Source organism: Narcine bancroftii, chromosome 3 (assembly GCF_036971445.1).
Source record: "Narcine bancroftii isolate sNarBan1 chromosome 3, sNarBan1.hap1, whole genome shotgun sequence".
Classification (NCBI taxonomy): domain Eukaryota; kingdom Metazoa; phylum Chordata; class Chondrichthyes; order Torpediniformes; family Narcinidae; genus Narcine; species Narcine bancroftii.
In genome coordinates, this window is record NC_091471.1 from 281648813 (window position 1) to 281672220 (window position 23408).

The 23408-nt window shown below is 42.5% G+C and overlaps 1 protein-coding gene across 1 annotated transcript in view; it reads left to right on the plus strand.

Moving 5' to 3' along the window:
* micall2a (mical-like 2a) overlaps window positions 1-23408 on the plus strand; it is a 76038-nt gene that overhangs the window by 23210 nt on the left and 29420 nt on the right. The window contains exons 3-7 of the mRNA XM_069923223.1: window positions 132-211; window positions 1248-1483; window positions 1744-1962; window positions 13744-13765; window positions 15741-16249. Of these exons, the coding sequence (XP_069779324.1) occupies window positions 132-211; window positions 1248-1483; window positions 1744-1962; window positions 13744-13765; window positions 15741-16249 (1066 nt within the window). The remainder of the gene's footprint in view (window positions 1-131; window positions 212-1247; window positions 1484-1743; window positions 1963-13743; window positions 13766-15740; window positions 16250-23408) is intronic.

Here is a 23408-nt window from a genome sequence, read left to right on the forward strand (position 1 = left end):
TGGTGCTTAACAGGCAAGTTGTTACCACTCAGGAGGGTTCTTGCTGGTTTTCAGAGAGAGATTCCTCTTCCAGGACATCCACACCTAATTCCTGTTTAATCAGTCTTGCTGACGAAACTTGCCCCCTTCAGGGTTCTCCAGATGATCCTCCTCCTTTCAGGTCACCTTTCAGATCACTAGTCTTCTCCTTTAGCCAGGCAGCCTTCCAAATGTTTGCCAGCTTTGTCCTTCTGGAACTGATTTCTGTCTTCTCTCTCTCTCTCTCTCTCTCTCTGTTTTCACACCCTCCCTCTCTGAGACCAAACTGTTCTCCCCTGTCTGCAAAGATCACATGCTGTCCCAGGCTCTTTGCTACTTCATTGCTTTCTGCAAAATAGCACTCTGCAGAAGACCTGCAAAAGTTCTGTGTTTTAAAATATGTGTGTGCAAGTTGCTCTAGCAATTCCTCCCAAGCCACTTCAGAATACTCTGTAACAACATTGTGGGCTGAAGGGCTGCACTGTTCTATGTTCCAGTTGGATCTTGACCAGGCACATGCCGTTGTAAGTTTGAGTGTAATTCCAAGCTAGCATGGTTTCTCTCTGTAAATGATGCCAGATAGAAAATTCAACTGGACACGTGTGTGGGGGTGTGAGAGAGAGAGATCTGGGGCATACAAGACCTTTGGTGTATTGAATGCTGAGGGAGTGATGTCATTTGTGGTCTCACCCTCTGCTGCGTGATTTGTAGTGGGAATAGGGTCATGTTTTCCAACGCCGGCCTCTTGAAGGGAATCAAGTTTCCATGCTGCTCGCTAAAGGACTTCTCCACAGTTCTCTCTTCATTTTGTGCTGAGTTGCAGAGAAGATTTCAGGGGTGTCCAGGAGGCTTCAAAAGCATGTCTGACATTTCCTCTGAATGCTGAGTCTCAATTTGTTTCATCTTTGCCCCCTGTCGGAGTTTGCGTGGCAATAATACAGTGCTGCATAAGCTGGATCAGCGGGACAAGCATTAGGGGCATGGACAGGGAGGCCTGAGGACCTCGAGGGGAAAGGCGAAAAGGAACTTGTGACTCTACATCCGATGATGATGAATCTCCCTCCCTCCACCCCCCCCATCCACCGCTCTCTGAAGAGGGCATTGAAAATCATTGTGGATCGCTTCCAACCCCTCACACAGCATCTTTCAGCTGCTCCTGTCAGGAAAAAGGTCCAGGAGTATCAGAGCCAGCACCACCAGGCTGAGGAATAGTTTCTTCCCATTGGCAGTGAGAATGCTGAGCGATCAAAGGAATCACTCCGAGACTTTCTTGAAAGATGGTGGCAGCACCTGCTGCTGTTGCAGACCCGCAGGAAGCCAAGGAGTGGAGATATAGCGCTCCCTGAGAGTCCAGCTGCCCAGTTGACTGCCATGAACTCTGAATGGGCTTTGAATGGCCCGTTGGAGAAGCCGATGGTGATTTTAGTTGAAATCTTGCAACCGTGGGTCTGCACCCAAGATGGCGGTGCTTATTAATCTGCTCTAGCCACGAGGGGGCTGAAGACTCCGGGTAAGTGGAGGACTGGAGCAGGGCACTAGAGGACGGGAAGTTCATGCACTGCCTGAGAGGGAGAAGAGGAGGAGACGACCCATGGGGGTGTTGACCACGGCGGAGGACCAGTGAGGGGGCTCTGCACGTAGAGTGCTGCTGGCAACTCGAGGCAAGGAAACCATGGAAGCTGTGGGCTGCTGGAGACTGGCTTGAACTGGCTTGTGGGGTCCCAGGTATCGGAACCGGGTTGCAAGGAGATGCTAAGGCTGCTCAAGGGTCCCTGACCATGTCGGAGATTCGGATCTGGAGCTCAGGTTGCCAATTGCTGGGGCTGGACTCTATGTGGCTGCTGGGGCTGGACTCTATGTGGCTGCGGGGGCTGCAGAAGCATTGGAAGTGCATCTACGGACACTTGGTGACTCTGGGGAGCGTTCTCTTTTGCTTCTCTGACTGTAAGAGGCACTTGGGCAATTCCTGCTGGTGGTGAATCTGTCGTCTTTGCAGGAGGCAAAAAGAAATTTCATGTAATAGAGCAGTATTTTATTACTATTATAAAAAATTGAATCTTGAAACTTGAATCATATTCACAGAGCAATATTTATTTATTTATTTGTATAGATGAAATATTTGTCCTGCATACGTATTGTTTGTATTATGTCCAGTTGTGTGTCTGCATATTTTGAACCGAGGATCGGAGAACAGTGTTTCACTGGGTTGTACTTGTGGAATCAGATGACAATAAACTTCCTGAGAGTTTATTGTCATGCACATCAGTACAAAGTACAGCTACATTGAAAGTATCCTTCCTTGCTGCAGCTACACAACGTTGTAATAAACAATGTACTAAAAGAGAGAAAAAATATATAATAAATCTAACATTCATAAATATTCACAGTTGCAGTTCCAAAAAAAACGATGTTACAGGAGTACACACGGCTCTTTGGAAATCCTGTAGAGCTGTTATCTCCAGGGACCAGTTCACCGGCGAGTTATCACACTGCACCTCCCTCGATGCTGCCTCCAAGCCGTGAACTGTTCTTTCTTGTGTTCCTCCTTGGTGGTGGCTTTCCCAACAGAGAGCAGGCCTTACTGCTAGGCAGCTGAGAAGTGACTTCTGTTCCAAGCCCAGAGGACCCCAAAACCCAGCTGCAAGATAAATGGTTACTTCAACAAAAGCTGCTTTTAATTATCTTTAAACATGAAAACAGAATCACACTTTAACATCACTATTGACTCAACTAACCTAACTTAACCCCCTTCTAATTCTAAGTAAGGAGTGTGTAAGTTCAGAAAAGTTCTTTGGTTCACAGTCCAATCTCACTTCTCATTCCTCCAAGTTCACTGGTTGCAGGAAATTCTTATACTGTGCACAGAATTTAATATTTGTAAAGTTCACCAGGCTTTGGTGCTTGAAAGGTAAATGGTTACTGCTCAGGAAGGTTCTTGTCAGTTTTCAGAGAGAGATTTGTTGTTCGCTGGACACCCACAACTTATTCCTTTATTAATCAGTGTTAGGTCTGCTTTGTTCATGAATGAGTGAGACAAACACCAGACTGAGTCGAAATCAGGGTTCTTTGTTCTTTATTACCGGATTGTAACACTTGCAACTAACCATGTTAGTCGGAGAATGCATTCTGCCGTTATCAGCAAAATGGTGATTTTTTATACCCTTGGATACGTGCTTAGAACATCATCATATCATTACTTGTCCAATGACTAAAACTGTTGCTATCCTTTCCCTGCTAGCTTCCTGCCTCTCAATCCATCAATGTCTCTCTTATCTTGTAAGTACAAGGATGCATTCACATCTTGTTACAGCCCTGTACAGGGTAACTCCTTACACATTCCCATCTCATGATGTTTTACCTTACAATCCCTCCTTTGTCCTCTTTAGAGGACAATCTCGCCCTGACTATGCTACCACCGCGTTACATTAGTTCGCCTATTATTGCCAAGCTCTATACGGGTTCTGTTCACAGGGTAGTTCGGCTGGTGGGCGAGGGCTCCCCCAACCCTCCTTTGCGTACACCCCCCATCCGTCACCCCGATCCCATTGCCCGTTTACAAGTTTCATCCCATTTGCCCCCAAGCAAAAAACTAGCTAACCCCCCGTACATTAGTAAATTCCCAAGTTAACATATGGTCTACAATCTAATTCATAATACTTGTTCTACAATCTGATTAATAATGTTTGTGTTACAATCAATGTTATAATATTTGTTCTACAATCAAGGTTATAATATTTAGGTTACAAGCAAGGTTAAAATTATATGTGTAACAATCTAATTCACAATCCCTCCTTCCCATCACATTCCCCTTCAGACTCCAGATCGATCTCAGCAACTTTCTCCGCCTCCTGTAATGTGAGATAGTCTTGCTCCACAGCCTGCACAGCTTGATATTTCGGAGGCAGTTCATCACGGTCAGCAAAGGCTCTCTCTATGGTCCTCGTGACCAGCGTTCGAATGCATGGAATACAACAACAGCCACAAGTGATAAAAATTGATACAGAAATGAACAAACCCAGCAAAAGTTGTCCTAACAATGTGCTCCATCTCCCAAACACTCCCTGTAACCAGGATAAAACAGGATTGGAGACTCCAGACTGGGCTTTTAATTCTTTCGCCAATGCCCTAAGTTTCGTTAACCCCTTAGTGAGTGATCCATCTGGCCCTGTGTTATTAGAGATAGAAGTGCAGCATAGATCTCCAAACATAGCACACACTCCACCTTTCTCTGCCAGGACCATATCAATCGCTATCCTATTCTGAAGTGTCATAAGGGAAGTTTTTGACAGTTGTTGATGTATTGCCTCAACAACGTCCCTGGTCAAATTTGCAAGGCGCTGGACATTATAGTGAATAAGGTTGATCCTATTAACATTCTTATTTACAGTGATGGGAAAAATTGCACTAAAAACAGGAAAGCTTTCAAACCCAGCTGCAATCTCATCGGCTAATTTAAATTCGTCCGGAATATTCCGGGCTTGGCCAATGGCATCAATCCATACCCCATCAGGGTTCCTTCCTCCCGGCCCCAAGAGTCCAGCACTCCTCCTTTTTCTCCACAGCCAACTCTCTGTGTGGCGCAATTCTAGGGAATCCTCGTCTCCCTCCTGCCTTTTGACAATCAGCATTGGCGCATTAAGGGTTACTAGAGCACACCGACCATCCCAGTTAGCGGGGAGCCAGTTGTACAGCACTCTTCCTCCACAAAACCACCAAATATCCGCCCTAGCCTGGGTCAAGCGGGTTGCACTACTGCTATGTGAGAGATCAACATGAGTCCTGCACGAGTCGCTGGGCAGCCAACCCACATGGAAAACGTGCGCTGCTGTGTTGTTGTTGGCAAAACAAGTAACATTAGTTATGCCTGTGGATCTAAAGACAGGGGGAGCTACATTAGCCGGAGCTATGGGAAACGTCTGTTCCCATATCAGACACCTATTCAGTGGGTTGGATTCTGACATTAGGTTCAAGGCGCAGTCCATAGCATCTGTCTCCTCAAAAATTGATCTGCTCATCCGTAATAATGGCCTTCCTCGGGCACAGACCCAGCAGTTCCCATAGCCTGCTTGGTCCGCATATTTACCCATCTGATCTATCCAGGAGTTTGACTCATCAATACCTGTCTCAATTGCTATCTTCTCTCCCCTGGACATCTTCGTACTGTCGAATTTTCTCACTTCCCCCTCTTTCGAAGTGGGTTTAATTATGTCCTTGTGTATGTTAGTAAGTCGAACCTCACCACTCCCCAAGGATCTTTTCCATTAATAGACACTCCAATCATTAGATAGAAGAGGTCTCCGACACCATGTTCTCTCCCTGTGCCCCCCTCGCATGTCTTAGAGCTCCATCCCTTCATATTCCACGGGTTGCGCAGCCCCGCCTTTACTGTCAAAATCAGGGGATTCTCTCCTTTCATTGAATAGGTCACAGCACCACGTATTAGGGAGATTTTAGTGAAAAAATTATAATAAGGTTTGCTGGACCCTTTGTTAAGGGGTTTTCTTATCCATCTAGTGTCGGGTCCTGTCCACCACCAAACCTCACCCCAAGACGGACAGACATGTAGACCCCATTTAGGATATCCTATTTGAAAGGCACACATGTAAACATCATATCCTCTCCAGGACGCCTCATTCTAACCACACGCTATTATACTGCATAGATCGAACTGGAAGGTGTTATCCCTGTCTATGTCTACCTTTAGAATAACTTTGGCCCCGCAGGAATCCGAGCTATTCTGCTGACTTATCTGGCATCCCATTAGTAGTACTGCCCATAGGGCCCCCGGTATCGTCTGCATGAGTCTCATCAATTCTATCAAGGCTGGCTACGTGCTGTTTTGCCTTGGAACAGTAGGCAAAATTATGCCAATTATGATCCCCTGGTTTGTCAATTCTTACCGACCTATCTGTTACGGCGGTAACAGTGTATGGTCCAGACCACCTAAATTCAGTCCAATGTACTTTACCTGGTTTACGGATATACACCAGGTCTCCCTCCTTTACTGGAACTCTTTCGGTGTCCGGGTTCTCCTTACTAGCATTCGCCACCTGTTGTGAAACTAAAGCAACCATATTACCCAGCATCTGCATATAATGATCTAGTTCCACTTCCCTTTCTTCCCACAACTTAACCCATGCTGGATCAGTCTTTGGACCGGGCATGGGTCAACCCGTTAGAATCTCATGCGGTGACAGGAAGGTATCTTTGGCCTTCTCTTGTCGCATAGACATCAGTACTAATGGCAATGCCTCAACCCAATTCAACCTGGTCCCCCCTAAAACTTTCCCCAATTTAGATTTTATCGTTCTGTTTGCCCTTTCTACTAACCCCTGGCTCTCAGGCCTATAGACACTACCAAAACGGTGTTTGATCCCTAGGTATTCTTCAACCTGTCGGATCAGCTCATTCTTAAAATGAGACCCATTATCAGAGCATATCCTGCTGGGGACTCCATAGCGGGGTATTAACTCTTGCGTTAGCCAGCCTATTACACTATCCGCATCTTCTTTCTTTGTTGGAATAGCCTCCACCCATCGTGAGAACCTATCTACTGCCACTAAAAGATATCGGTAACCCTCCTTTGTCCTAAGGTCAGTACCCATATCTGTATAGTCAATATAGATCTCTTTCCACGGGGCTGTCGGTACTGGAAATCGTAAAAGCGGGTGGGGTAAGGTGATCCTTTGGTTATGCCCGTTGCAGATAGTACATTCAGCTCTAAAGTTGTCAATGTGCTCGCGTAAGTGGGGATTCCACCAATGTTGTTTAAGCGTATTATAAGTTTTGGTGGCGCTAATGTGAGTCGGCCCATGAGCTTCTTCAAATAATAGTGGGAGTAATTGACGAGGGGCAACTATCGTACCTATAGGGGAGCGCCAAACATGTACTGTCTGATTTTCATAGCTGATCTCCTGTCGAGTGGCACCGCGTTTCATCCATTCCTCTTTCTCACTTGGGCTAGCTTTTTCCTGTATTTCTATTAGGTGCTCAATATTCGGTGGGGGTCCCTCTCCCTTCTCATCTGTGTAGTCATTCAATCTGCTACAAGTCTCCTTAGTTTCAGATTCATTTTTTTTGTTATGGGACCTCAAAATCATCCCCTGTATATGTTCATGATAACCAGTAACCTGTCTGGCTGCCCTGTCAGCCGCCGTGTTTCCCTTCCCTTCCTTTGTGTTATCTGGGGAATGGCCCGCCACCTTAATTAGGCTCAGAGCCCGGGGAAGCATGACCTGTACTGTAGTAGGTTTTCGATACCCTAGTATCTTTTCTCTATGTGCCTCAGACATGGCCGTACCGTTTTTACCCACGAGTCTTCCTAGGAAAGTTACCACCCTCCTTCCGATCTGACATTTCGACCTTTTTACTTTAAATCCAGCCTCGCCTAACCCCTTGAGTAAAACTGCTGTCCTTGTCAGGCACTCATGTGGCGTTTTCCCTGCTAATAGTAGGTCGTCTACATACTGAATCAGTGTAACATCTTCCGGGAGCTTTAATTTCATTAGGATTTCGCTAAGGGCCTGATTGAACAGTCCTGGACTGTCCTTATAACCCTGAGGTAATCTAGTGTATGTGTACCGATGTGCTTGGTAAGTGAAAGTGAACCAGTCTTGGCATTCCTCAGCTAATTTCAAGCAGAAGAATGCGTTTGCCAGATCAATGACAGTATAGTATTCGTGCTCCGGACTCAGAGCCCTAAGTGCTACATATGGGTCTGGGACTGGTCTCCCGATAGTCTTGGTAGCCAAGTTAATCTCCCGGAGGTCGTGTACCATCCTCCAGTCTTTTCTACCCGGTTTGGGAACAGGCATGATGGGCGTGTTCCACATACTGTCAGGTGCCGCCCTTAAAACCCCTGACTCCATTAACCCTTCTATCGTTCCTTTAATACCCTCCTCCTGACTGGGCGACAAGCGGTATTGTTTTCTCCATATTGGTTTCTGCCCGGGGTTGGCCAATTCTAGAAATACCTCTCCTTTTATTACTCCCACATCATAGGGCCCCGTTGTCCATATATGTGGACTCAGATTAGAAAGATATTTGTCTGAGTCTCTGTGATCAATATTTTCTCCTTCTATGGCTCGGTCTCTTTCTACTTTCTCATTCACTACCTGGTCCCATGCTTCAATATTCAGTCTGACAAATTTTCCTCCCTCCGAGGTGGAATATCCCGGGATTTCTGTCTGCCTGTATTCACACCCTATCGCTTCCTTTACCATCGGACCCAGCTGTCGAGCGTGATGATCTTTGGCAATACCCAAGGTCACATGAGGCACACTTTCTACTCCTAAGCAGAACCACTCCATTTGTTCTTCTGTCATGACAACCATAGCAGCTATTCCCTCCTTACCTACAAAGATAAATGGACAATGTATCGTTTCTGTCTTCCCTTCTTATTGTATCCCCTGGGTATGTTAACCGAAGGCCCTTCTCAGAACATTGTATGGTTATTCCTAGTTTGGTAAGAATGTCCCTTGCTAATAAATTAATGGGGCAACTTGGCACAACCAGGACAGGCGTTTTAACCCTTTGTCGTCCAAATGTCATGTCGATGTTATCTGTATAGGGCTGTGTTTCCCTTATCCCGGAGAATCCTATTGTAGATAATGTTTTGCCCGAAAATGTGCTCCCTGGGGGTTTTTTAATCACTGTCGTAACTGCTGCCCCTGTGTCAACCATAAATTCAATTTTTTCTCCATTTACCGTCCCCCAAATTTTTGGTGGCTCCCAGGGAGGCGTGATTTTTGATTCTCCAGGGCACCTTCAATAATCAAATTCAGCACCTTCCTCAATATAGTCATTACACTGAGGTGCCTGGACTTGTTGATCACTCTGCCACCCCCCGATTCTCTGGGGCCCATCAATGTGTCCACCCCTACCCCTTGCTTGTCCTCTTAAGTTTCCTCCTCTTCCCCGATAGCCTCTAATAGAGGGTAATCTTTTTCCCCTTGCTCTCCCAGCCTCCGGACAGTTCCGCTGGTAGTGTCCAGGATTTTGGCAGTACCAGCATACTGCATGTTCCCCTCTATACATTGTACCTAGCTGTCTTTCCCAACCATTTCTTACTTGGGGTCCCGGATTTATCACTGGCCCCATGACCTGTGGGACTATCTGTTGGGCCGCTAATTTAATCCCTATATGTTCTATGGCTCTCACCAATTTATCGGTTGTTTTGTCCACCTCCTTCTGGGACGCACTTTCTGACTTAGCATGCTCTGATTGACGATGTCGTTTGATTGCATGTGTCAGGTGTCTTTTCCACAAATCCTCTGACATTGTCTCTACTCCCACAATGTCCCTTAATTTTGCTTGAACCGTAGCAGGTAGTCCGTTTATTATCCCATTACGAAAGTGAGCCCTTCCTAAGGGGCTGTGGTCGGGTCTTTCTCCAGTCCCTGTTTCCCATAAGTCCCATGCTCGAGTGAAATACTCGTGTGCAGTCTCTCCTTCCTTTAGTTGAAGGGTTACCAAGGCATCCAAACTATAGGGTGTAGGAAATGTTTCTCTAAGTGCTTCCCAAAATTTATTCCGAAGTGGGTTAAATTCTATTTCATCCCCCAATTTACTGCTTCTTACAATTCTCTCTATTTGCTTCAGGGCCCCTTCTGCCTTTAATCTTATCATGATAGTTCTGACATCTGCGAGTGCTAATTGTTCTTGGCAGGTTTCTCGCTCAAAACAAGAAATCCATGGACTAGCCCCATTACTCAACGGAGGTAGTTTTTTCATTAAACTCTCTAAGTCCATTCGTGACCAGGGTACATATTTTTGAGTTCCTCGTCCCGTGATCAGTAATGGGCATTGATATCTCAATTTTGGGGATTTCTGCTCCTTCTTTACTCTTGGCATGCATTTATTTATCCCACCTTGTTCTGACTCTTCTTCGTCACTGTCACTGTCCCTATCAGCTTCCAATGTCTCAGGGTCAAAGGTATATTGGTCACGTTCATCTCTAAGATAATCTTTTCGGCCATAGTTTAGTTGTTTCACATCTTTCTCTTTTGTCCTAACTATGTCCAGGTAGGCATGTCTATTTTTCTCCCTCCCGAGTCTTTTCCTTTTACTTTCCTCCCATGGTGGATCGTATCTCGTTTCCTCATCTGTACTACACTTTTTGTCCTTTACTCCTATTACCATTCCTTCAGCTTTAATTTCTCCTGACAGTGTTGTAGTTATCTTTTCCACTTCCTTCAATACACCTACCATTAATTCTTTTTGATCCTCACTGATCTGCCCCAGCACATTAATATCTCTGTTTAAGTTTTTAATGTTATCCTGAACCTTTTTCATGTTCCATTTCTGTATCTCTAACTCCTTTTCTATTTTCTTGGACTCCAGAGGGGTCTCCACATCTATTACTCCCCCTTCTATTTTTATTAAAGGGGCCTGTACCTCGTCTGATGTGTCCCTATTCCCGAGGTTCTTGTCACACCCCAGTGTCTCAATATCTGGATATAAAGGACGTGACTCCAGTATCCCATCTGGGGTGCCAGGGGCACCTTGTGACTCCACATATGCATAGGGCGGGGGTCTACAAGCTATTTCTACAGGGGCCATAATAGGTGGGTTATCAGGGAGACCAAATTCTTCGAATATAGCTAGGACATCGCGGTACTGCATCTCCTTGTCTCTCACCCTCTTTTTTGCTGACTCGCGATTAAAGATTTTGTTTTCTGTGTCCCGTTTTGTTTAATTGTATAAGACTCACTTATAAATGATTTATTGTCAGAGTACATACATGACATCACATACATCCAGAGACTATGAGAGAGAGAGAGAGAGAGAGAGAGAGAGAGAGAGAGAGCATAGCGAGAGAAAGAGATAGAGAGGCAGATACACAGAGCACAGGAGATAGAGAGAGAAAATGCCTTGCACTGGCCCCACTGGGAGAAAAGTCTTCAGATTAACACTTTCGTTTCAAAGGTTTTAAAAGGTTCTCATCCTGTGATCACTGGTCTGGATCAGATTGGGTCTCCCACCACTGGGAACTATCACTCCTTCCTTCCCTCCCACCTCGAGTGAGCTACACGTCAGCCCACAATGTCTGCCCTGATCCCGCAATGGTGGGGGTGCGGGAAAGAGGGAGGGAGAGAGGATAAAACAGGATCCCATTTGATGCGGAGCTGGAATTGTGGGCACAAAATTAAAACCAAATTGTATTTCTCTGCCCTGCCCAACCTGGGGATTTCAGGGCAGCACCGCCACAGATTGGGATTGGGAGGGGGAGTGGGTGAGAGAGGAGGGGGGGGAGAAGAGAGAGAGGGGGAGAGAAGAGAGAGAGGGGAGGGTGAAAGGAGGGAGGGAGAGAGCAAACCCGGACACTTCGTGGCTGGAAACTGGAAACAGGCACTTTTCCTTTCCCTTCTGTGTTTTGTTTCTTCCAGCTTATCTAAGCCTCTACGTTTTAAAATTTTTTTTTTCCTCACCTGTCAGGAACATCTCAGTGCCCCCGGGTAACCAACCCCTCTTCCTCCAGCGGTCTACACATTTTCGGAGCATTTTTTGTTTTTCCAATGCCGCATTACTGGTATTTCGCTCCTCTAATTCCTGATTAATTTCCTTAATAACTTGGTCAAAAGTCTTAGCAGGCAACTGTACAGCCATAGCTGCGGGATCGCTTTCTAATGCCTGTTTTAATTTAGGTTTTTGTCCGTTTAGGGGATCTATGTCAACGAAAATTGCTTTTAAAAATGTCTCCTTGCAAGCTGGATGACTAATATCTTTTAAAGGAACAGTCTCTAAGTCTTGTCCTCCAATTGACTTCAGACTGTCCTGTATACTCTGATTGCTCGTTTTCCACTCTCTGTTTTCCCAAAGGGGTCTGAAAGTTAAATTACAACTAGAAAACCAAATATTTGGGCTATACTTTTGTCCTGTTTCCCTGTACCAATCTATGAATTTACGTAACTTTATCTCCTTGGTGATGTTGGGAATACCCTCATTTAACTTAACAAAAGTATTTCGAATAAACTGGGTGTCTCTTAGGAGTTTGTCAACTTTTTCATTAATATCTCCTACCTGATCCGGACACAGCTGTCGCAGCCTTCTGTCGTCGTTCTTGTTCACCAGGCAGGCGTCCCTGAGTACTTTTTTTGTTGTCTCAAGGTCTCTAGTGTCTGCTGTGGTATTCCACCACGGCGAATTGGGGAAATAAATTCTTAACTTCTCAAGTGTACAGACATTATCATACCTACCGGACATTTATAAGTCAGTCTCTCAGATACAATTGAGGCCAATAAGCCTGAACCTTTGTTTTCTTTCAAAGCCCAACCTTCACGTGGGAGATTTCTCCTCTTAATAACCAGTTTAGGGCAGAAAACTCAGGTCCTCAATTGTTTATAGACCACCTTCTCACTCTATTGGACTTTGCAACGACACAATAAAGACTTTTAAACTCTAGTAGTTTCTTGCGAAGCACTTAATAAATGTCATTCAAACACCTTAAGGACTTTTATCTTGTCTGTAATCACTTACGTGTTACAATCCTGGCATGCGACCTTCAATTGTGGTCGTCTAATTTGTCCGATCTCCAGTTCTTACTGACAATCATAAAGATTTAAAAAAAAAGAGAATTTTGTTAAAACAGGCTTCTCTGGACCTTTTTATCAGCCGGCTGAGATGATTGTCAGAAAAAACAGAAACCGTCGTCCAGTGTTCACTCACCCATCACGTCGGGGTCACCAAATTGTTAGGTCTGCTTTGTTCATGAATGAGTGAGACAAACACCAGACTGAGTCGAAATCAGGGTTCTTTGTTCTTTATTACCGGATTGTAACACTTGCAACTAACCATGTTAGTCGGAGAATGCATTCTGCCGTTATCAGCAAAATGGTGATTTTTTATACCCTTGGATACGTGCTTAGAACATCATCATATCATTACTTGTCCAATGACTAAAACTGTTGCTATCCTTTCCCTGCTAGCTTCCTGCCTCTCAATCCATCAATGTCTCTCTTATCTTGTAAGTACAAGGATGCATTCACATCTTGTTACAGCCCTGTACAGGGTAACTCCTTACACATTCCCATCTCATGATGTTTTACCTTACATCAGCCATTTCAGTGTCTTGCCGAAGAAACTTGCCCCTTCAGGGTTCTCCAGATGATAACCTCTTTCTTTCAGGTCACCACAGAGTTCCTTTTTGTTTCATTTATTCCAAGTGAAACATTAGGCAGCCAGTCCTCTCCTCTTGCATGAACCACAAGGGCTTGGGCCAGGCTGAACTAAGCACTCACAATCCGTCTTCCAAATGGGGTTTTTCCACAAGCTTGCCAGCTTGTCCTGTTCCAGTCCCAGCTGCTGCTGCTGAACTGTAAAACTGTAGAACTGATCTCTGTCTCTATCAGAGAAAATACCTGTTTGACTCTCTGCTTTAAAAACCACATGACCCTCCTAGAACAGCACGTTCCACTCCAGACAATCTGCGGCTCTGATGAGTTCTTTCATCTGTTGCCTTTTTGTAAACAACATCGTGAATCCATTGGTGAAGTCTCTTGGGCACTCTCCAAAGCTTTTGCAGAGGCTCTGGGGCTGACATGTCTAGCATGAGTAGAGCTCCAGTATTTTAAATAAGATCTGTTTTAAAGTGGCCTACACTAAAAATAAAATCTGCCCCAATTTATCTCCCAAAAACATATCTATAATCTATCCCACTTAATTGAGTAGCAACTACCGATGGCTGCTGTGGATGACCATGCTGAATCATGGGCCTCTGTGGTCCAGCTGCCCAGATCAGTGCCTGCATGTAAGATTGTGGAGTTATACAGTGATGGAAGGAAGGCCCTTTGGCCCACTTCATCCATTTGCCTGAGTTTGGCCCATATCCTCGAGTCTAAATGTGGTCTATCCACGTACCAACTTGTACAGTGAATAGAAGGGATCTAGGAAGTGTTGTAGAATGGAGGGATCAGGGAGTATAGGTACATGGTACCTGAAAGTGGCATCATAGGTGAAAGGGAGGTCAAAACTTATTTTGGAACATTGGTCTTCATCAGTCAGAGTGTTGAGCATAGAACCCGGTTCCGATACCTGGGACCCCACAAGCCAGTTCAAGCCAGACTCCATGGTTTCCTTGCCTCGAGTTGCCAGCAGCACTCTATGTGCATAGGAGGTCATGTTGCAGTGGTGTAAGGATAAGACGTTAGTGAGGCTCCATTTGGAGTATATTATTCAGTTTTAGTCACCGCACTATGAGATGCTATCAAATTGGAGAGGTTGCAGAGAGGATTTATGAGGATGTTGCCAGGAAATGTTGACCTGAGTAATGGGGAGAGGTTGAGGAGGCTGGGGCTTGAAACCTCAGCATGCAAGAGGATGAGAAGTGATCTCATAGTGGGGTACAAAGTCATGAGACCAATAGATCGGGTGAACGCAGAGAGTCTTATCCAAAGTAGGGGAATTGGTAACCAGAGTACATAGGGTTGGGGGGCGGGAGATTTAACAGTAACCTGAGCGTAAATTTTTTAAACAGAGTGTTGGAATGGGCTGCCACAGGAGGTGGTTGAAGCAGGTACTATGCCAATGTTTAAGAAAAAATATTGGACAGATACATGGATAGGATGGGCTTAGAGGGATTGTAGAGCTCGTCGAAAGAATTTTATTAGCAAAAGACAGGAGCTCTTCACAGGTGGCCGACCAGTCCGGAATGATCCGACCTGGCGAGGGACACAACCCTTTAAGGCCCAGACAATAGGCGTGGCTAAGCTCTCAGCCAATCGCTGTAAGCACAGTCTAGATACAGTAACTATATACACTATGTACATTGGTGATAGATCTGTACTATCACAGGGATATAAGCCAATGAAGGCAGGTGGGGCCAGTGTTGGCCGAACATTTTGGTTGGCCTGGACAAGTTGAGACGAAGGGCTTGTTTCCATGCTGTGTGACCCAAGCTCTCTGACCCGACTAAACATCTGGATGTTGTAATTGTACCCACTAACTCTGGCAGCTCGTTCCACACCCCTCCCCCTCCCCCAATCATCCACTATGCGAATAATTGCCTCTCTGGTCCCCTTGAATCTTTTCCCCCCTTTTACCGTAAATCTATACTCTCTACCTGGGGGGGGGGGGGGGGGGGAGAAGACTGCGTATTTCTGGAAAACCAATGGCGTACCCAAAGATCCTGAGAGTGAACCTGCTCTGCCACCTCCTTTCACCTTGTATTCCTTTTGACGCCCCCACCCACCCCCCCCCCCCCCCGACCATGTGTGGCTCTGCTGCCACTCCCAATGCATGGCATCTCCCCGCTCCTCAAGCGACCATGCTTAACCTAAAGAGAGAGAAATATATTTATACTGTATTTTGCAATGTTCATTTTTAAACATTATTTCAAGCATTACACTCTGCTCTTTTCTAGTGAAAAATTTTTATGTTTACATTTTTCCAAGTGTGGACTTTATTTTTCCTTAAAACTGCTCGCTTTGATAATGAATAAACTATCAAAATTTATCTGAAAAAAAGCACACAATTGCTGGAGAAACTCAGCAGGTCAAACTTTATGTGGTACTCAGGCCCGAAACGTTGGTGATGTATCTTCACCTTTGATAAATAAAGGCATTGTTTGACCTGCTGGTTTTCTCCAGCATTTGTGTATTTTTTCATGAAAATGTATCTGTTCACTTCTCCTTGAATATGAATTTTAAAAATATTGCCCGAGAATCTGGACTTCTGTGTGTGGAATGAGTTCTAATCAGGATTGAATGTGGAATCTTTTTTTTTAGATTTGGACGCTCGGATGTCGAGCAAATCCACAGTCCATCCGTGAACCTCGACATAAATACTCCAGAAGAATTGAATGCCTCAGGCACTCCCAGCTCACTCAAAACCCCAGTCAGCAGCCTTTTGATTCCTATTGGAACTCAGGGGTACACCAGAACAGGTGGTGGGAATGCCATCGAGGTGACTTTCTCACCGCAAACTCCAGGCAAAGTCCTGATTTCTGCATCGCCTGCCTTTCCCAACAAGGGGCCAAGACCAGAGGTTGGGCCCTCTCAGCCGACACAGCAGAAGAAAGTACTCAAGCCAGGGATACAGCTCCTGGCAGAGTCAAGGGACACCTTCCAGTCTCCAAGCCCTGCTGATAAGGAACACCGCACAGCATCTCCCTTTGAAAAGGAGAGAAACACTCAACAAACTCCAGGGAACGACCATCATTTCGCTTTGGATAGGCTAACAGAGGAACTTCCAGGCAAGCGGAGCTGGGTCCAGAGCAAATCAAGCATTGCAACAGGTTAGTGTGTCTTTCAGAGTTCAGATTTATTGTCAGAGTACATACATGACATCACATACGACCCTGAGATTCTTTTCCCTGCGGGCGAGGCAGAATGACCACTAATTGGTAGTGCGAAAAATAAACTACATAGCGTAAAACATGTAAACAAACAAAGAGATGTAAACAGACTGCAATTAAGGGAGAACAAAGAAGATAACCAAAGCGCACAAGCAAGAGTCCTTAAATAAGTTCCTGATTGAGTTCGTCATTGAGGAGTCTGATGGTGGAGGGGTAGCAGCTGTTCCTGAACCTGGTGGGTGTGAGTTGTCAGCAGTGAGAACAGAGCATGTGCTGGGTGGTGAGGGTCTTTGATGATTGCTGTTGCCCTCCGACAGCAGCGTTCCTGGGTTGTTGTCAACTATCTTTTGGAGGGCTTTACGCTCAGGGGTATTGGTGTTCCCATGCCAGATGGTGATGCAGCCAGTCAGTACACTTTCAACCACACCTCTGTGGAAATTTGCCAGCGTTTCTAGTGTCATACCAATCCTCCGCAAACTCGTGAAGAAGTAGAGGTGCTGACGGGCTTTCTTCACGATGCCATTGGTGTGTTGGGTCCAGGAAAGATCCTCCGAGATAGTGACTCCCAAGAACCTAAATTTGCTCACTCTCTCCATCTCTAATCCCCTAATGATCACTGGATTGTTACACTCTGACTTTCCTTTTTTTAAAAAATTTTTTATTTTTCACACCATAAATCACATTAACCATGGTACACACTTTTTCCTTTTCACACATATACAGTGCCATTTTCTCCCCCCCCCTCCCTCCTCCCATCCCACCCTCCCTACCTCCCCCCTCCCGTCCATTTAAGGTATACAATCTAGGATACATTAAACCAGTCAGACAATGTTGTCATTCAATAAAAATACACCAGAAATTCCACTGAGTCCATTCTTTTCATTTCCTTTTCCTTCCGTTAACTTAGGTAGTGACTGTCCCCGGTAGGTTTTCGCTATTGTGTTTAATGTAAGGCTCCCATATTTGTTCGAATATTTCAATATTATTTCTTAAACTATATGTTATTTTTTCTAATGGAATACATTTATTCATTTATTCATTTGTTGTATTTTCAAATTATCTTCCAATTTCCAGGTTGACATAATACATTTTTTTGCTACGGCTAGAGCTATCTTAACAAATATTTTTTGTGCATCCTCCAAATCAATTCCAAATTCTTTGTTTTTTATGTTACTTAGGAGGAAGATCTCTGGATTCTTTGGTATATTGTTTTCTGTTATTTAATATCTGATTTAGTTCTTCCCAAAATTTTTCTACTTTCTCACATGTCCGGATTGCATGAATTGTTGTTCCCATTTCTTTTTTACATCGAAAACATCTATCAGATACTGTTGGGTCCCATTTATTTAACTTTTGAGGTGTAATGTATAGTCTGTGTATCCAGTTATATTGTATCATACGTAACCTCATATTTATTGTATTTCTCATCGTTCCAGAGCATAACTTCTCCCATGTTTCCTTTTTTATCTTTATATTTAAATCTTGTTCCCATTTTTGTTTAGTTTTACCATTTGTTTCCTCATTCTCCTTTTCTTGCAGTTTAATATACATATTTGTTATAAATCTTTTGATTATCATTGTATCTGTAATCACATATTCAAAGTTACTTCCCTCTGGCAAACTCAAACTGCTTCCTAATTTATCCTTCAAGTAGGATCTCAATTGGTAATATGCCAGCGCTGTATCTTGAGTTATATTATATTTATCTTTCATTTGTTCAAAGGATAAGAATCTATTTCCTGAAAAAAAATTTCTATTCTTTTAATCCCTTTTTTCTCCCATTCTCTAAAGGAAAGGTTATCTATTGTAAAAGGGAGTAACTTGTTTTGCGTCAATATTAGTTTTGGTAATTGATAATTTGTTTTATTTCTTTCTACTTGAATCTTCTTCCAAATATTGAGTAGATGATGTAATACTGGAGAACTTCTATGTTGTACCAATTTTTCATCCCATTTATATAATATGTGTTCAGGTATCTTTTCCCCTATTTTATCTAATTCTAATCTAGTCCAATCTGGCTTTTCCCTTGTTTGATAAAAATCTGATAGGTATCTTAATTGTGCGGCTCTATAATAATTTTTAAAGTTTGGCAGTTGTAAGCCTCCTTGTTTATACCATTCTGTTAATTTATCTAGTGCTATCCTCGGTTTCCCCCCTTTCCATAAAAATTTCCTTATTATTTTCTTTAACTCCTTGAAGAATTTCTCTGTCAGTTGTATTGGCAATGCCTGAAATAGGTATAATATCCTTGGAAAAATGTTCATTTTAATACAGTTTATCCTTCCTATTAGTGTTAGTGGTGAATCTTTCCAATGCTCTGAATCGTCCTGTAATTTTTTCATTAGTGGATAATAATTGAGTTTATATAGTTGGCCGAGATTTTTGTTTATTTGTACACCTAGGTATCTTATTGCTTGCATTTGCCATCTAAATGGTGATTCCTTCTTAAATTTTGAGAAATCCGCATTATTCATAGGCATTGCTTCACTTTTATTTACGTTGATCTTGTAACCCGACACTTCTCCATATTCCTTCAATTTCTTATATAATTCTTTTATTGATAGTTCTGGTTCTGTTAAGTATACTATGATGTCATCTGCAAATAGACTGATTTTATATTCCTTCTCTTTTATTTTTATCCCTTTTATATTATTTTCTGTTCTTATCAATTCTGCTAGTGGTTCTATAGCTAACGCAAACAATAAAGGTGATAGTGGGCATCCCTGCCGTGTTGACCTGCTTAAGTTAAATTGCTTTGATACATGTCCATTTACTGTCACTTTCGCTAGTGGTCCCTTATATAATGCTTTAATCCAATTAATATACTTCTCCGGTAAACTGAATTTTTGCAATACTTTGAACAAATAATTCCATTCTACTCTGTCAAAGGCCTTCTCTGTGTCTAAAGCAACTGCTACTGTTGGTGCTTTATTCCCTTCTACTGCATGAATTAAGTTAATAAATTTACAAATATTGTCTGTTGTGCGTCTTTTTTTGATAAATCCAGTTTGGTCTAGATTTACCATTTTTGGTACATACTCTGCTAATCTGTTTGCTAATAGTTTAGCTATTATCTTATAATCTGTGTTAAGTAAAGATATTGGTCTATATGACTGGTGTGAGTGGATCTTTCCCTTGCTTTAGTATTACTGTAATTATTGCTGTTTTACATGAATCTGGTAAGCTTTGTGTTTTATCAATCTGGTTGATTACTTCCAGGAGGGGCGGAATTAATAAGTCTTTAAATGTTTTATAGAATTCTATTGGGAATCCATCCTCTCCTGGTGTCTTATTATTTGGTAATTTTTTTATTATCTCTTGTATTTCTACTATTCCAAATGGCTCTGTTAATTTATTTTGTTCCTCTATTTGTAGTTTTGGTAGTTCAATTTTAGTCAGAAATTCATCTATTTTCCCTTCTTTCCCTTCGTTTTCAGTTCGGTATAATTGTTCATAGAATTCTCTAAAGTTTTCCTTAATTTCTTTTGGATTATATGTAATTTGTTTGTCTTTTTTCCTTGATGCCAATACCATTTTCTTAGCTTGTTCTGTCTTAAGCTGCCATGCTAGGATTTTGTGCGTTTTTTTCACCTAGTTCATAATATTTCTGTTTTGTCTTCATTATATTCTTCTCCACCTTATATGTTTGCAGTGTTTCATATTTTATTTTTTTATCCGCCAATTCTCTTCTTTTAGTTGTATCTTCCTTCATTGCTAATTCTTTTTCTATATTTACTATTTCCCTTTCCAACTGCTCTGTTTCCTGATTATAGTCCTTCTTCATCTTGGTTACATAACTTATTATTTGCCCTCTAATGAACGCTTTCATTGCATCCCATAGTATAAACTTATCTTTCACTGATTTCGTATTTATTTCAAAATACATTTTAATTTGTTTTTCAATAAATTCTCTAAAATCCTGCCTTTTAAGTAACATGGGGATTAATCTCCATCTATACATTTTTGGAGGGATGTCCTCTAGCTTTACTGTCAATATTAAGGGTGAATGGACCGATAGTATTCTAGCTTTATATTCTGTTTTTCTTACTCTATCTTGCATACAAGCTGATAACAAAAATAGGTCTATTCTTGAGTATGTTTTATGTCTAGCCGAGTAATATGAATATTCCTTTTCCTTTGGGTGTTGTTTCCTCCATATATCCAAAAGTTGCATTTCTTCCATCGATTTAATTATAAATTTGGTTACTTTGTTCTTTCTGTTAATTTTTTTCCCAGTTTTGTCCATATTTGAATCCAAATTCAGGTTGAAATCCCCTCCTATTAATATGTTCACTTGCGTATCTGCTATCTTCAAAAAGATATCTTGCATAAACTTTTGATCTTCTTCGTTAGGTGAATATACATTGAGTAGATTGCAAAACTCCAAATTTATCTGACATTTTATCATTACATATCTCCCTGCTGGATCTATTATTTCCTCTTCTATTTTAAATGGCACATTTTTACTAATTAATATAGCTACTCCTCTTGCTTTTGAATTATACGATGCTGCTGTTACGTGTCCTACCCAATCTCTCTTTAATTTCTTGTGCTCCAATTCAGTTAGATGTATTTCTTGCACAAATGCTATATCAATTTTTTCTTTTTTCAGTAAATTTAGCAGTTTCTTCCTTTTAATTTGGTTATGTATTCCATTAATATTTAATGTCATATAGTTCAACGTAGCCATTTTATACTTTGTTTATCTTCCCTTTCCGTTTCTCCATCATTACCTTTCCTTCTTATCCATTTCTGTTTTCTTGTTTTGAACCCTTTATAAGACAACATTCCTAAAACATCAACCATTTTCCTTATTCTCCTATTTAAAACTTCTTTAGCCCCAGTCTCCCCTTCCCCTCCTGAGTTGTCCTTTATCCCTTGTCGGACAACCACATCTCCCCTCTCCATTTGGATTTGCGAATTCACTCGCAAGCGTCAGCTGATTTTGCAGTGACCGTAACTCTTCCCCACCCAGCCCCCCCCAGAAAAGATTTCACTTTTCATATGTAACAAAGGTCACTCTTTTAATTCCCTCCTTATTCCCTCTATTCCATTTCCTTCCCTTATTAATTCTTGTCTATACTATCTATATTTTCCTCTAAATACGGATACATTCATGTATGCACATTATACATATACACACATATACCTCTTTACCCACATACATATAAATCGTGGTCATTTTTACTCTTATTACATGTCTTCATCTCTCTGTTTGATTTGTAGTTGTTCTGCAAATTTCCATGCTTCCTCTGGATCCGAGAATAGTTTTTTTTCCATAAGATCGTTTTCGATGTATTGAATTCCTTCCTCTTCTTCAGGAGTTCAAAACTTGTGTCTTTTTAGTTCGCAGTCTTTTGTACTCTCGTTACACGTCTTCATCTCTCAGTCTATTTTGTAATTGTTCTGCAAATTTTCGTGCTTCCTCTGGATCCGAGAATAGTCTGTTTTGCTGTCCTGGAATAAATTTTTTCAATACCGCTGGATGCTTTAGTATAAATTTATACCCTTTCTTCCATAAAATCGCCTTTGCTGTATTGAACTCCTTTCTCTTCTTCAGGAGTTCAAAACTTATATCTGGATAAATGAAGATTTTTTGCCCTTTGTACTCCAGTGGCTTGTTGCCCTCTCTTACTTTTTCCATTGTTTTCTCCAGTACCTTTTCTCTTGTAATATATCTTAGGAATTTTACTAAAATAGATCTTGGCTTTTGTTGTGGTTGTGGTTTAAAGGCCACTGCTCTATGTGCCCTTTCTATTTCCATTTCTTGCTGTAGTTCTGGACATCCTAGGATCCTTGGGATCCAATCTTTTATAAACTCTCTCATATTCTTGCCTTCTTCATCTTCCTTAAGGCCCACTATCTTTGTTATTTCTTCTGTTATAATTTTCCATTATATCTATTTTCTGAGCTAACAGCTCTTGTGTCTCTTTAACTTTTTTATTAGATTCCTCTAATTTCTTTTTTAAGTTCTCTACCTCCATTTCTACTGCTGCTTCTCGTTCTTCCACCTTGTCCATTCTTTTTCCCATTTCTGATAAGGTCATATCTATTTTATTCATTTTCTCTTCTGTATTGTTTATTCTTCTTCTTAAATCATTAAATTCTTGCGCTTGCCATTCTTTAAATGACTCCATGTATTCTTTAATAAGAGAAAGTATATCCTTTGTCTTGCCTTTCCTTTCTTCTTCTATTTCACTGTACTCTTCCTCTTCCTCTTCTTCTTCCTCTGGGTTGGCCATCTGTTGTTTCTTTGTTGTCCTTTTCTTCTCTTCTTTTTTTGTTTTCGTTGTCTTCTATATTCTCCTCTTGCTGCAGCTGTTCTGCAGCTGTCATTGCCGGCTGTGGAGATCGACTCCCCAGCTGGTCACCCCTCCCGTCGGTGTGTTTTTTTGCATGCGCGACTCCTCGTGCATGCGCGGTTGCGCACTTTTACTCGGCTCAGCGAGCCATTTTTGTAGTCCACTTTCTACTGACCTGAGGGAGTGGGTTTCTCTCTCCACCGCGGGCCTCTTCGAACAGGTAAGTCCTTCTCCTTCTTCTTCCGTTGTCTTCTCTTCCTCTCTTCTTACCATTGGTTTCGATTTTTCTTTTTTTGTCGCCATCTTCTTTCCACCTTTATACTCACTTTACTTTAATTTTTATTTTTGTGCCTTTGTGTTTTCCTTTATTTTTTCCGACTTTTCTGGAGAGGGCTGGAGTTCACCGTCCGGCCACTACTCCATCACGTGACTCCCCACACTCTGACTTTCCTGAAGTCAACTATCAGGTCCTTCGTTTTGGTGACATTGAGGGCAGGGTTGTTGTCAGTGCAAGTTTTCCATCTCCCTCCTGTGTGCTGACTCATCACCTTTCTTTATACATCCACTGCTGGGGTATCGTCAGCAAATTTGTAGATGGTGTTACTGTCGTACCGAGCTACACAGTCGTAGGTGTAAAGTGAGTCGAGCAGGTGGCTAAGGACACAGTCCTGTGGTGCTCCGGGAATACTGAAAGAGATTGTGGAGCAGAAGTTCTTACCATCCTCATTGATTGTGGCCTGGAGGTGAGGAAATCCAGGATCCAATTACACAGTAGGGTGTTAACTCCCAGGCCTTGG